General features: G+C 39.1%; 1 protein-coding gene and 1 pseudogene across 1 annotated transcript; one reads left to right on the top strand and one right to left on the bottom strand.

The window, feature by feature from the left end:
* Positions 1-5,480: 5,480 nt before the first annotated feature.
* On the top strand, positions 5,481-9,297 carry LOC115665747 (probable WRKY transcription factor 57). The gene is made up of 3 exons (XM_030587587.2): positions 5,481-6,040; positions 7,484-7,627; positions 8,802-9,297. The coding sequence occupies exons 1-3, from the start codon at positions 5,634-5,636 to the stop codon at positions 9,187-9,189; spliced, it is 939 nt and encodes a 312-aa protein (XP_030443447.2). The 5' UTR covers positions 5,481-5,633; the 3' UTR covers positions 9,190-9,297.
* Positions 9,298-13,687: 4,390 nt separating this feature from the next.
* On the bottom strand, positions 13,688-14,506 carry LOC115665746 (mechanosensitive ion channel protein 8-like; annotated as a pseudogene).
* Positions 14,507-14,667: the final 161 nt, after the last annotated feature.

Genomic DNA, 14,667 nt, shown 5'->3' with positions numbered 1-14,667 from the left:
TGACAACCCTAGGCGAGCTGCGAGCCCACAATCATCAGGCAAGCCGCGAGCCCGAGCTCGCCTGGAATTTGGCGAGCCGGGAATTCGCTGACCTCGGCTAAGCCCTAGCTCGCCGACCTCGGCTAAGCCCTAGCTCGCCTAGATCTGCCGAGCCTCGAGCTTGCCAACCTCATGCGAGGTCGTGGCAAGGTGGAGGTGGCGAGGTCTAGGTGAGGTGGAGGCGGCGAGGTTGAGCCTTGCGCGATACCAGCAAAAGCTCGAGCTCGCCAGATCCCGACGAGACTGGCGAGACTCTAGCTCGCCGGGATCTAGCAAGCTCGGCCTTGCCTGAGAATTAAATTCAATAGTCTGAAACTAGTTATTGAACGAATTAAAAATTTAGGGATCAAATTGCACATTTAATTAAAATTTAAAATCCATATTGAATAAATTAAAATTTTAAAGATTATATTACGTATTGAAGTAAAATTTAGAAATTATTTGTGTTATTTTCTATTTTTTTCTTAGGTTTCAAAAGCATCAATTTCACTTACGAAATGAGAACACTTTTACTTGCCGACGGCGAAGAATCCATGCAGACGATGGTGGTCCCCACCGACGCCCGCGCTCCACCAGTTGACGGCCGACAGATCTCTTAAGTGCGCGGCTCGCAAAACGATAATGACCGTCCGATGAAAAAAAGCCCAAAAGAGACAAGTCAAATAACGCACGTGCCCTAATTTGCCGACTGTCTAGTTGTCAGCCGCGTACCCGCATTAAATTCGGATCTAATAACGTCAAGGATGCTGCAAACAATAGACTTTATTTTTTAGAATTGATTGACACTTGATGTGACACCCGTAGCTAAATAATCGAATAAGTTGTTGTAAATCTAGATAGGACAAGTTATATAGGCCGCGAAATAAGTTGGCCCTCATCTAAATAGTCAATGAAATATGTCGCATCATTTTATATTTATTATTTTTATCGAGACATATGACCCGCCATTTCACAAAATCGAATATGATTACGTCTTTTAATATTTCTAGCTGGCATTACTTTATTCGGGCATCTTCTTATTTTAAAATTCAATTACAGTATGTTAAATTAGCTTCATTAAACAATATTATTCTTTGTGAAATTATCGCTCTTTCATGCTCTTTTTTTGAACTTTTCCTTGCATACGCGCCTGGATATTGCTTTGCTTTTAATTACTATCAAAATCAAATGAAATATTAAACTTTCATATGATTTATTGAATAATTATCTTATTTGGGGAAACATGAAAAAGTTCATCTTCCATAAGTAACCATCCAAAGTACTTATGACGCCTGTTTGTGGGGCTGAGAGAGAGAGAGAGAGAGAGAGAGAGAGAGAGAGAGAGAGAGAGAGAGAGAGAGAGAGAGAGAGAGAGGGCAATGAGGTTAGCCGCGACCCACGATATGAAGCGAATTAGTGGAGATAATGAGTAAATTTCACATCACGATAATGACCTTTAAATATATTTAAATAAAGGATTTATTTTAAATAAATGAGTTTTTTTTTTAATGAGAGCGTTTCACGGAATGTCATAGACAAAATTTCATCAGCTAAACGCCGTAAAATAGTTTTGAATTATTATATAGTTGATTTAAAAAGATTTGAAGGTTTGCAGTCATAAAAAAGTCATTGTTAGTTAATAAAAATAACTCGAATGAATGGATTAAAATCAATCACGCTCTTCACTGTTTTAAGTGGAAACGAGATCATAAATGATAATCATGTTTTAGCGAAGCAATGCTGAAGGGAAATGGACCACGTATGCGTGATTATTGCACATGATGTATTGGCACAACAAATAAAGTGCATTCCCCACTTCAAAGGACCACATCTATCTATCCTTTACCTAAAGGACACGAGGCAAATTCAATACATGTAAAAAAGCATATCACCACTATACATTATAATATAAAAAGAATATCACTTGATGGATAAATAGGAAAATAAATACATATACAAAAGAAAAGGAGAGGTGGGTAATTGTTCTTTTCGAATCCTAAACCAATACAATGAAAAATAAATTCAACAAATCCAAGTTAGATTCCTCACCATTATGTATAGAAAACTCAAGTTCTTTCCACAACATGCACCACCCACATGCGATTCACGAGGGGACATATCTCGTGCCTCGACAATACTAGGAGTCTTGTCGACAGTCCCACGTGTCCAGCTGCTAAGCAGCATCGGGCATCATTGTCCAATCAAATCTAATCTTTGGAAAATCTGTAATTGCAAAGATTGGCGCCCCCATAATTAGGGGCAAACAAAGAAAAGTGCCAAACAGTTTTGGGTTTAGTCACTATGAGCGACCGCGTTCATGAACAGCGATTGTAAAATCAGTACAAGATTTGCTAAACTTGCGGCGGCATTTCGCGCCGGACAAGTTGGATCATTCGAAATAATAACGATGGTCGTTCTTAATAGGAATGAACGGTTCTAGATTTCGTACATATTCTATATGAAACCTGAAACCTACCCGTTGTAACAAGTTTCTCATTGTTTGGAACCTGAAATCTGTCTTATATATCTTGAAACCTCACACCTACATTGTCACAGGTTCCAAAGTCGATTTTAGGGTCTACTCAGGTTTCAGGGTCGATTCTAGGGTCTACTCAGATTCCACCCGTATTATTAATTGAACGATTGTAGTGAATCATCACATTTAACGACTACTACTTGCTGTTATAATCCACTGACCATAACTTATATTTAGACACACAAAGAATATGAAATATTAACAAAGTAAAATTCTCAATCATAAAATAAAAGCTAAGATTAGTGATCTCAGATTATACACTCATCATCGGATAACATGGAATACCGTAGAATTACGCGAAGACATAAATCGAGAAAAACACAAAAACTTATTCTGGGTTTCACCTACATAGAATCTAGAACCTTCCCATCAAAACAAGTCCTCCAATTTTTTGAACTTAGAACCTACCCTGCATACCTTAGAACCTGGAACTGTACAGGTTTCCATTGATCCGGTTCTCTGATTCCACCCTAGAACCATGCTCGCCCCTAGTTCCAAGGCAAGCATACGAATCATGGAGAGAATAATAAGCGGTTTGATCCGGAATAAAGTCTAGAGTTTTTCATTAGACAAATTAGCTAATATAAATATCTAAATATGCGCTCGGTTGTTTGTCACCAAACATCTTTGGGTGGCTCCAATGATAAAGTGCCAAGGAACATATGTCGACGTGTTCATCTAGTGTATCATGAGTCCCATGGTGCTGCTTTTTACGATGATGTTCCGATCGAACATGGCCCGGAAGAAGAATAAGATTGCCAGGCGAACTGGAAGGACGCAAACCTTCCACGTCGTGACCGAAATAGGCTTGCATGCGTTGCTTCCGGGAACAGATCTCTTTGCCCTATCTACTTAAAAAGCTTTCGAAAAGCCACGTGCTTTCGCGATTACTTTTCGTCTTCAATTTGAAAGGGTATTTTTTTCAATAACCAAATTCGTAACATATAAGTTAAGAACCTTTCTTTTAATAGCCGGACCCTATATCATAACATAGGATTAAGGTTAGGGTTTAATAGATTGGAACGGCGTCTTGGGTGAAAGGTTTGCCCGGCCCTTCGACCTCAAACCGTAAAATTCCGTTCTACCCTTTTCTCTTTTTTGGACAAGAGATGTATCTTCAACTTCAATTTTGAGATTGACGGGAGATGTTTGTTTTAATTTGCGCTCGTAATTAGGGTTTATCTTTCCTTCTTTATAAGAGGGACACGTGTTGTTAGGTAGTGATATATGGTTGAATATTATCTTCTGGATCGGGACGTGGACTAATTATTGTCGTGTAAAATTGGATTTCGTTAGATGGCGATATGCTAATACGCGATATCCCTTACGAGTGAGATTTCTTATTTGTTTCCTTCTGTGAGACATTTTCTTTTGTTGCTTTCTATGTATTATTATTTTCCATGTATTATTATAAGAATTCATCATCTCATCTTATTTTCTATCATAAAAAAATAATTAATTATCTCGAGGAGAGCTTTGAGCTTGGTTATATATGATATAATCAGAGGAGTGAAAAGAAAAATATAAGTTGGATCCTCGAATCCTCTTAAGGGATCTAGGAGAATTTGACATCCCCAAATCAAATAAATCCTTCGAACTAATTTATCTGTTAAAGAATTTTTCAGAGGTTTATTTTTCCACCACCGTCCTTTTATACAATTAATGACCGTGTACTACATGTCCAACTTTTCTATCGAGTAAGAGCACGATTTGTTCGAAAATTTGAGAGAAAAAAAAAAGGAAGCCTTGGCTCTTCGTAAAACCCTTCATGAGTAACAATATAAATTAGGATTAGGGGCGCGTTTATTCCAATAAAAACTTCACGATAAAAATATAATTTTATAGGGAAGTGCTTATTTTTCATTTGTTCGGTGATTCAGGAAAATCAATTTCTTTCTTATCAGAAGGCGAAAGTCGTTTTCTCCCGATCAAAACTTGTCATTATCAATCCACATAAATCCATCAATTTTCCGTCATCTAAACGCTAGAAAAAGTAGAAAAATAACTTTTCGGGAAATGATTTTTCCTTCAAATAAACGGGCCCTAGTTTTGTCTTTATTAGCGGTAACCTTTCACGGCCAGCCAAATTCACGAATTTGAAGGGCAAAATATGATATATGCACATGAAAGTCCTAAGGTTTGGATCTGAGCAAATCCTTAAAATGCTCAATTTTGACTCTTGTTCGGACCTCTGGATCATCAAGATATAAAACTCTTAAGATTTTAAGGGAATTAGGGGTTCGGCCACAAGCACTTTCTGTAGAGCCTGTCTTGATCCTGCTGGACAGGCTCGAGACAGGTCGGAGAGACCTGATACTGCAAGAGCTTAGACTCCTTATTTTTTTTGGGCGATGTTACCATTTAACCGAACACTAAGAATATAAGGAAAGCCCGTAATCTTTCACGGCCAGCCAAATTCGTAAATTGAAAGGACAAAAATGATATATGCACATGAAAGTCCTAAGGTACCCCGAAAGGATAGGTCTTTCTTTTTTTTTTTTTACGGCCGCGCTTTTTCGCAAGAGCCAGACGTACGTATGACATCGTTTCTATCTCGATGCGACGAAGGGGGGAGCGAGTAACCAAAATTAGGATCAGAGCTGGTCCTTCACGAGAAGATCAAACAGGAGGAGGCGGAGGAGGAGGTGGAGCGGGGGTGGTGGCCCACCCTCCTTGTCGGAAAGATCGTATCACCACCACCTCCTCAAAAGCTGTCCCGCCATTCATGCGCGTGGCCCCCCCCCCCCCCCCCCCGCCAAGACTCTCTCTCTATCTATATCCGACGGAATGAAATGAAACCCACTGTGCGCAAGCGAGCAAAAGTAACTACTAGTACTGATACTACTTTAGATGTCTAAGTCTTGACAGGACATAGCTGTCCAAACCCCCCACCACCCTTTCCCCCACCCCCCTGTCAAAAAAAAAAAGAGAGCTTCGAAAAAGCTACGCGTCCTTTCCAACGCTAGCATAGCTATTAGCCTCTCCCCCCGCTAGCAACGCAAACCCTAGCTCTCTCTCTCTGCAGTCTGCACTGCGACTTCTTCTCTCGGCTCTGAAGAAGGCCCCGACCCTTTCTTTCATGGACGACAATGAAGAGCAGCGCCGATCCGATCCCTTCGCGGAGTTCGCCCCCGTCCCCTGCTGGCCCCAGCTCGGCTCCGACCCGGACGGCCGCTACTTCTTCGGCGTCGGCGGGGGCGACCGAGACGGCGCGGTCCTGAGGGAGTTCGGGTGGAGCCTCCCGGGAGCCGGATCCGTCGGAGCCCGCGACTGCTTCGGCGGGGACGACGACGTCGGCCACCAGATCATCATGGCCGCGGGCGAGGGGACGGGATCGGGGCCCCGCGGCTCGGGCGCCGCCGCCTCGGCCGCCGCCTGCGGGGGGGCCGCGTCGACGTCGAACAGGACGGCGTCCTCGGAGTCGAGCGAGGATCCGCAGGAGAGGTCCGCGGCCTCCGGCGAGAGCTTGCTGGTGCCAGAGAAACCGTGAGTATCGTAGGGTTTTTGCTGTTTGTGGAAAGAATCGGAACTGAAAAATCGCAAGTTAATCTGGTGAAAACCCACGAGTCCTTTTTGGGGTTCGGGGGAACCGAGGAATTCACATCGAAATCGGAGCTGAACCTTCTCTCCTCTGATCTCGAGTCTTCCGAACCCCAGTGCAACTCCACCATTTGTCGGTACGCTGTAGAAGCGCATGCGAGAGAGAGACAATTTCGTAATTTCGAGCGAGAACGAAGGGCGATATTGCGTGGGGGGGTTGTATTATTAATTGATTAGGGGTGTGTGTGTGTGTGTCCTTCGACACCGCCACTATTTCGGCGGGAATAGCGTGCTCCGATTTTCCTCCTTTTTCCCTTTTGTTCTTGCTTTATATAGGAACAACGTACGATGGTTTTTCTTTCTTTCTTTCTTTTACCTAATTACCTCTCTTGGGCACTTTGAATTGTTCCTTCCATATATATATATATATATTCTTGGGTTTTGGATTTGGAACAGCGGTGGTGGGATGACAGTGATGATCGACATCTAGATCTTCTTCTCCTCCCACATGAGACCCTTTTCGCGAGCAAAAAAGACAATGGGTTGCTTTATGATAGAGAGAGAGAGAGAGAGAGTTGACTGAGCAGAGGAGAGAGAGAGGGATCGAGAAGCGTACAGACAGAGCACTTTTGCGCTCGATCTCCGAGGCAGATTTGGTTGTCTGTTCAGTGGGCGCCTCGTGCGATCCGATTGGATTATACGATGTTATCATATGTTTCAGTCATGCACGAAAAAGAAAAAGAAAAGAAAAGAAAAGAAAAGAATTAATAAGTGCATGTTTCGTTATATGCATGTGTGATCTGGGGGAGAGCTAGGTTTTCTTTTGATGACAGATTCGACTCCGACATGTGTATATCAACGAGAGACAGCAATGGCGGGTCGTTCATGGGGTTATTCCATTTGCAGTGGTTTTTCTCAGCTCATTGAAACCCTCGGAGGGAAACTAACCGAGAAAATTCGCCAGACTTCTTGATCTTCGTATATAATTAGCTTTGAGAATGCGCTTTACAGTTTGACTACTGGCATTGACATAGGCAGCATCGGAGATTTACATAGAGTATCAACAGCATCAGGATTTACTATATTTTACCCCAAGTAAATAAGGCGTTGTGGTTAACCTCTTTCCTTCTTCAAGAAACAACCGCCACATCCATATCTGTATGGTAGAGCAACCTCCATGCCAAGACACAGAACATTGACTCTTACCCTTTTGATGTTGAAGAATCTAGTGTCCCTCGATCTTGTTTTTCATATAGCTAGTTTGATCTACTTTGGCTGGATTTACAAGATAGTACATGCTAGTTATTTCGTGTGTGTGTGTGTGTGTGTGTGGCTTATTTAGTTATCATCATTTGTTGTTTCCTACTCACGGTTGATGTGCTTCTGCAGGAATAAAGTTCGAAAGAAAGGACAAAAGAGAATAAAGCAGCCACGATTTGCGTTCTTGACTAAGAGCGAAGTTGATCATCTTGAAGATGGGTACCGCTGGCGAAAATATGGTCAAAAGGCTGTTAAAAATAGTCCATATCCGAGGTATGTTGATTTCATAGTGCTCTCTAAAGGGGCCCAAATTTATATGTATTTAATCTTGATACTCTCCTTTTGGTCCGTCTTTTGATGTGGATTTGAGTGAAAAAAAGAATCTCTTTTGGTCAATTCTTTTGCTGGATATTTTGGTATCTGTCTAAGATCCTTCCAAGAAGGTGCACTAAGAAAGTGCATTATGCCCAAGTTAATGCCGTACTCAAATCATTTAAATTTTAGTTAGTTTCAGTTCGAGAAGTTCCCCGTTGCACTTTTCTTTTGCAATCCATTGTGCGCAAAAACCTTACAAAACCCTTCCTAGTTTTATTGCTATGAGGTTAGAAATGGGAGCTCATCTGATTTGTGCATTTACTTCTTGAAACACTAGTGAAGCATTTGATATTGTCTAGAGTATCCGACTTTAGCTCTCTCTTAGGATCTGCTGTCATTTGATGAATACCCACATAGTTAGAGAAGCAAATTAAATTTGAGTTCCTCTATTAGCTTAATCGAAGATGCAGTACAACTGATATTGCAGTTTTCTTGGAAAGTTTTCTATCTACAGTAGTCCAAGTAATACTATGTGTGCAGCCGCGGGGTATCAAGACAACATGATCTCGAGTTCATACTCCTGAGCAATATCAATGTTTTGCCTTATCTTCTTTTAGATAAATCATCTTTCCACGTTGTAATTATCCAATATTAGAGGGAGTGTTTGAGTTTAGGTTCTAACTTAGCAATGCAAAAGTATCTAAAGGAAAGGCAGTTCACATTGTCATTGTGTACAAGCACCGAAGTTTTTGTCAATAGTAACACATTCCAAATTCCACCAATTCATGAAACCTTGTTTATCTAAGAATTCCATGAAACGGCAGTCAAATCATATGAAATTCAAGTTGTTGCTAAGCTGTCACTGTACTAGTGCTTTTTTTGTGCTCGTGTTTTGTTTATTCATGTTCTTGCCTCCTTCAAAATAGGCAGACCGGCCATGAACTCAAGTGTATTCATAAACTATTTCTTATGCCGACGTAGGCAGCTGGAAAATTTTCTACTGACTTGCCACAATGTGCCACTGGCTCGTCAAATGTGCTGAAAACCTGCAAATTACAAACGAGTTTTAAACAGATCGCTTTGAGGATTGCATTGACCTCCTTTCACTTTTCTTTTGTTAAAACAAATGCAGGAGCTACTATCGTTGCACGAATAGCAAATGCACAGTCAAGAAGAGAGTGGAGCGGTCCTCGGAAGACCCTGCAATTGTAATAACCACCTACGAAGGCCAACATTGCCACCATTCAGCTGGGTACCTCCGCAGCAGCGTCCTTAGCCACGAGGCTACCTTCGGCAGGCATTTGGCTCATCCGGCCTCACAAATTCACCATCCCACACGAGCTCATATACCCATAGAAACTTCTCCTCCTAACTTAAACGCTTACCGTGTACCAACCTCTTCTGGAGACTTGCAACGGTTGCCGACTTCTTCCAGAGAACGCGGAGCAGTGTCCGGTGTTAATCAAGTTCTTCCTACCGAAGGACTGCTTGCCGATGTTGTGCCTCCTGGAATGAGATGATGATTGAATGATGGTAAATGCTAACTCGAAGACAAATTAATGGCTATTTCAATACTGATATACGCTGTAAATATGGCTCCTATTTATTCATGTCATTGATTTAGTGAACTTGCGCCCTATGGATGGAGTACTTTTATTTTTGGCTATATGCTGATTAGCAAGCAGAGCAATAATTCTAGGGAAAAATGTCAAAAAAGTCCTAAACCTTTTCCATTGGTGTCAATTTAGTCCTAAATCTTTTTTTGGTGCCAATTCAGTCCTAAACCTTTTGCATTTGTGCTAATTGAGTTCTAAACCTTTTTTTGGTGCCAATTCAGTCCTAAACCTTTTGTATTGGTGCCAATTCAGTCCTAAACCTTTTGCATTGGTGTCAATTCAGTCCTAAACCTTTTGTATTGGTGCCAATTCAGTCCTTCCGGTTAATTTAGCTTAAAAAGGTTTATGACTGAATTGGCACAAATGCAAAAGGTTTAGGACTCAAGTGGCACCAAAAAAAGGTTTAGGACTCAATTGGCATAAATGCAAAAGGTTTAGGATTGAATTGGCATCAATGCAAAATGTTTAGGACTGAATTGACACCAAAAAAAGGTTTATGACTAAATTGGCACATATGCAAAAGGTTTAGGACTGAATTGGCACCAAAAAAAGGTTTATGACTAAATTGGCACATATGCAAAAGGTTTAGGACTTTTTTGACACTTTTGCCAATAATTCTATTGCTTACAAGAGAAGCCCGTGTGTATTAGATCCACTTCTGCAGGCTACCCAAGCACAGACTCCAAATGATATGCAACCCGGGCTAGTGATCACCAGAGATGCGTAAATGTTTAATACGTGCATAAAAGAATTCTATTGTTACGTGTCAAAGTATAGATTTTTTTTCCCATATCGGTAGATTTCAATGAGCGTTAGGAAACTCCCAAATACTTGTGGTAAAAAAAAAATGACCAGTGATTTTTTTTTCAAGTTACTTGTTAGTAACTTACCAACACTTTCGTGAAATTACAAACTTTATTTGCTAGTTATTTACCTTTGTTTCTTTGGTTTATTTAACTTTCCAACAAATCTTACGCTTACAAACTTTTATTTGCATTTCTTGGCAGTATCTTAAATTTACCCACTCTTTTGTTAAATTACCAACTTTCAGAAGAGGGAATTACTGAATTTTCTTCTATTAAGTTGGCGAACTACTTTTGGGTTGTTAACTCTTATTTGAGTTACTTATCAAGTTTATTTTTCTTTCAATTACCAACTTTTATTCACCTTTATTAATAAGGTCTTAAATTATTCAACTCTTTTTAAAAAATTAATAACTTTTTATCTTTTTTTTTTATAGTTATCAACAACTTTTTTGGTTACCAATTCTTATTTCAATAAGTTGTCGGAGAAAGTATTGGTAAGTCGCTCAAATAAGGTTACTAATTTCATATAATGGTTGGTGAATTTAATGCATTAGTAGGAAATGTAAATAAAAGTAAATTAAAGATATAAGAAGTCATTTGTCAGCTAGAATTTAGAGAAGTTGAATTTAGAAAAATCAAATAAACATTGGTAGCTAACTCAAATAAGAGTTAGTTACTCAAAATTAGTAGTTGGTAACTTAACTGTAGTAAAGATTTATAAGTAAAGCCAATAAAAGTTGTAACTCAATAAAAAAAGTTGGTAAACATAGAAAAAAACCAAACAAGCATTAATGAGTAACTCAAATGTGAATTGGTAACTCAAAACTAGTGGTTGATTTAAGTAGAGAAAAGTTGGTAAGTCACGTAAAAAAGGTTTATAATGTCATATAATGACAGAAAAAAATTAAAGCATTGGTAAGAGAGGTAGATAAAAAGTAGTAAAAAATATGAGATTTTTTTTGTTAAAGGTAAGAGATGTTGGTCATTTATACAATCGTTAATAAAGATAAGAGGTGTTGGTAAACAATAAAGAACCTTTCTTTGCTAGGGATATAAGAGAAATCGATAACTTTTTAAAATAAACCTAGTAAACAATGTTATCTAACTCTAATAAGAGTTGGTAACGTAAAACAAGTGGGTGAGTTCCCTAAAAAACCCCAAACTTTAGGTGAAGTTTCAAATCTATCCCAAACTTTTTTTAATTCTTAGAAAAAACCCTAAACTTTAGGTCTAGTTCCAAATCTGCCCCGAACTTTGTTTTATGTAAAAAAAAAATCAACAAATTTCAATTTATTTTCAAAAATATACCTCCGTGATCCAATCCCAACTTGACGTGACTCTTCCACGTCATAACAAATCCACATCAGCAAAGTAATGGAGCGATAAGTACGTATCGATGTTGCATTTTTACTTCGATAACAAATCAAACCAAATAAAAATTATTGAAATTCTTCAAAATAACCATTCTAGGATATAAAAGTTAGGGACGATAACAAATCCACCAAAAAAAAATTTATTTAAAAAAAAACTAATTTTTAGGTTTAGTCCAAATTTGCTTCGAACTTTTCTTTGTCTAAAAAAAAAAACCCATTACTTTATTGATGTGGATTTGTTATTGACGTTAAAGTGTCATGTCAAGTTAGAATTGGATCATCGGAGTATATTTTTGAAAATAAATTGAATTTTGGTGATTTTGTTTACACAAAACAAAATTCGAAACAGATTTGGGACTGAACTTAAAGTTTAGGGTTTTTTTTCAGACAAAAAAAATTCGGGGCAAATTTGGGACTTGACCAAAAGTTGGGGATTTTTTAGGAAATTAGGCCAAAACAATTTGGTAACTTAATCAAATATAAAAATTGGTAATCACTCTTATTGAGGTAGATGATTTTTAAAGAAATTTGGTAAGTTTAAAAGGTTTGTTAGCTAGATAAACAAAAGTAATTCAATAGAGAGGTTAATAAATTTTTAAAGGGAAAAAACTAAACACCGCTAACTCAATCGAGAGTTAATAACAAAAAAAATAATTGTACAACTTAATCGGAAGTTGATAAGTTACATGAATCTTCCGTTCTACTAAAACAAGCCCCTTGCACCTGCATGTACTCAGCTAGAAGGTGTAGTCCAAGTAGGAGCAGGGCCGCTAGAGGTCACTGGAGGCATAGTAGGGATGTTGATGTTGAGGGTAATAATCGGTTTTGGATGTCGAGCTCCTTGAAAATCTTGACTATCTCCTCCATTACAAGGGCTCTTCTTGTCCATTTCTCGCCCATGTCTTGGTGGTTCACCTGTGCGTCAACCAAATCTTCCACATCCTTGGATATTATATAGGTGCAGGGTACCAGTGTCCTTGATCTCAATGAAACTGCAAGATAGTAATATAAATAAACTGAAACACGATTCCATAACAAAAGAAAGACTTACCAAGAATTGTTCTACTACAGTACATACACATATGAGATCCGCCATAATAACAGTTTTATGTTTTATGGGGTCACAAGTTGTGAGAATCAATATATTGACGGAGAAAAACTACGATCTTATAAGCAACGATAAGTCTCGTGCTAGCACCATCTGGTCCGTGCATCATATGTGCATCTTTCGTGCAATGCACGTGCATCTCACGAAAGATGTGCGTTTAATGCACGGACTCACTTGTTGCCAAATTTTCCATATCGACAAGTCGGTGCATTAAATGTGCATCTTTCGAGCCATGCATGTGGATCTTACTAAACCAACTGCATTTAATATTGTAATATAAACCAACTTAGACACGATTCCATAAAGAAAGACTCACTAAGATTTCATCATAGCAATCTTCTCAGTTGGTGTAGATATGTTCACACATAATTCAATTGCATCTTTCAAATCAGGACTTTGATAGTAGTTACTGATGGCCTTGGAAGCAAAAACACTATTTGGAATTATTATTTTATGGTTGTCGTACCTCAGGAAAACATTGCTTAAGAAATTCATCTCTTCCACAACCATTCGAAACACAATGCATTATGGTTTAGAAACATATATTGTGAACAACTGTTGAACACACATAGCTCTATTTGCTTGGGTACTTGGACCCCATTGACTTCACAACGATCGCCGACGTCAAATGGATGCATTACAAATAAGAAAATAATTGCTTCAAATGTCATATTGTAGGAGTTTCCAAATATGAATATCACAAGTAGCAATTGGGAGCGTATGAGAAGGAGAAACTTTTTTGTAGCAATTCCGAGAATGAGGAGCCATATGATGGCTATGAGGATGCCAACTAGATTTTCATCAAACCATAAATGAAAAAATTGTTGGATTTTCATTGAACCTTAAATGACCATCTAAATGCGATCCTAGACACAAGGGCTGAGAGGTTCTAATTGTGACGCATTGTGTACTTTTAGGCTAATCGGTTATCAATGTTCGTGGATAAGGTCACAATTAGTTATTACTTAATTATACACTAGCATTCCATGACTTACCTCGAAATAGTTTGGCTTACGTGTAATATAAAGGTTTAATATGGCCAGGACAATGACACTGCTAGGTCTGTGCACAAGATATCACGACAGTGAAAGGGTAGAACAACAAAATTTAAAAGATCACAATGATGAGGCATACCTGGATACCTGCTGAGGCACATTCTGGAAAATTTTCTTCGCCACTGCTCTCGCCTTATTTTCGCTGTTTATTTGCTTTGAAGATTCGTCATCATGACCCAATATCAGCTCATCTAGTGTTGTGAGGTTCCCATATCGCACTAAATTCATTAGCATCTTCATATTCTAGACAGATACGTTCTTTGGGCTCAATTTATGCAAGTGATCGATTGTGATCTCCTCTTCCCCTTGTCCTTTCCCATGGGATTCTATTTCACTCTTCCGCTATCTTTCGCTAGCAATACAGCCGCATTAAGGTTAGGAGGTATCATAGCCCGGCCTTCTACAAGTTCTCAACTTCAACAGCAATCTTCTCCTCCTCTCTCTCCACTTTCCTCATCTCAATTAACGGCGAACCTGAAAGCATCTTGATCACATACTGATTGAATAGAGACTTCGAATCCTATCAAAGTAGGTGCTCACGTGGAAGGAAGATGCCAAGACTAGCCAAATCACTGTGCCAACCAAGAGACACACCAAGACCTTGGTCACCAACTGAAGGTTCTCGCTATTGGTCTTTCTCTCAACTTTTTTATCAAATAGGAAGTGCCTTGCCACCAAGACCAGCACAACGCAGACAATTCTGCACTGCTTTCCTCAACTCATAAACAAAATAAAGAACCCTCTTCCTTTGAACAAAGTTCTTCTCAATAAAGAACAAAATGATCCTAATGCCCCAACTAGAGACCAACCTCTCAACATCAACACGATTACCTCCCACTTCCACAACGGCCCGTTTGGTTCAGCTTTTATAATATTCATTTGGGGAATGCAAATACCTTTAGGTGAAAGCCACTTGAAAAAATGCAAATGACGTTTGGTAAAATATTATTTGAAAGCCACTTGGGGAAATGCAATTGTGTTTGGTTATTTCTTTTTATAAATGGGCTTTGGGAGGTTTTTTTTTAATTATTTTTAAAAGT

The sequence above is a fragment of the Syzygium oleosum genome, unplaced genomic scaffold (assembly GCF_021117445.2).
Source record: "Syzygium oleosum isolate NSW1041296 unplaced genomic scaffold, Sole_v2.1 Sole_v2.03, whole genome shotgun sequence".
Taxonomy (NCBI): Eukaryota; Viridiplantae; Streptophyta; class Magnoliopsida; order Myrtales; family Myrtaceae; genus Syzygium; species Syzygium oleosum.
Note: the sequence above shows the minus strand (reverse complement) of the source record. Positions and strands in the feature narration are given on the sequence as shown.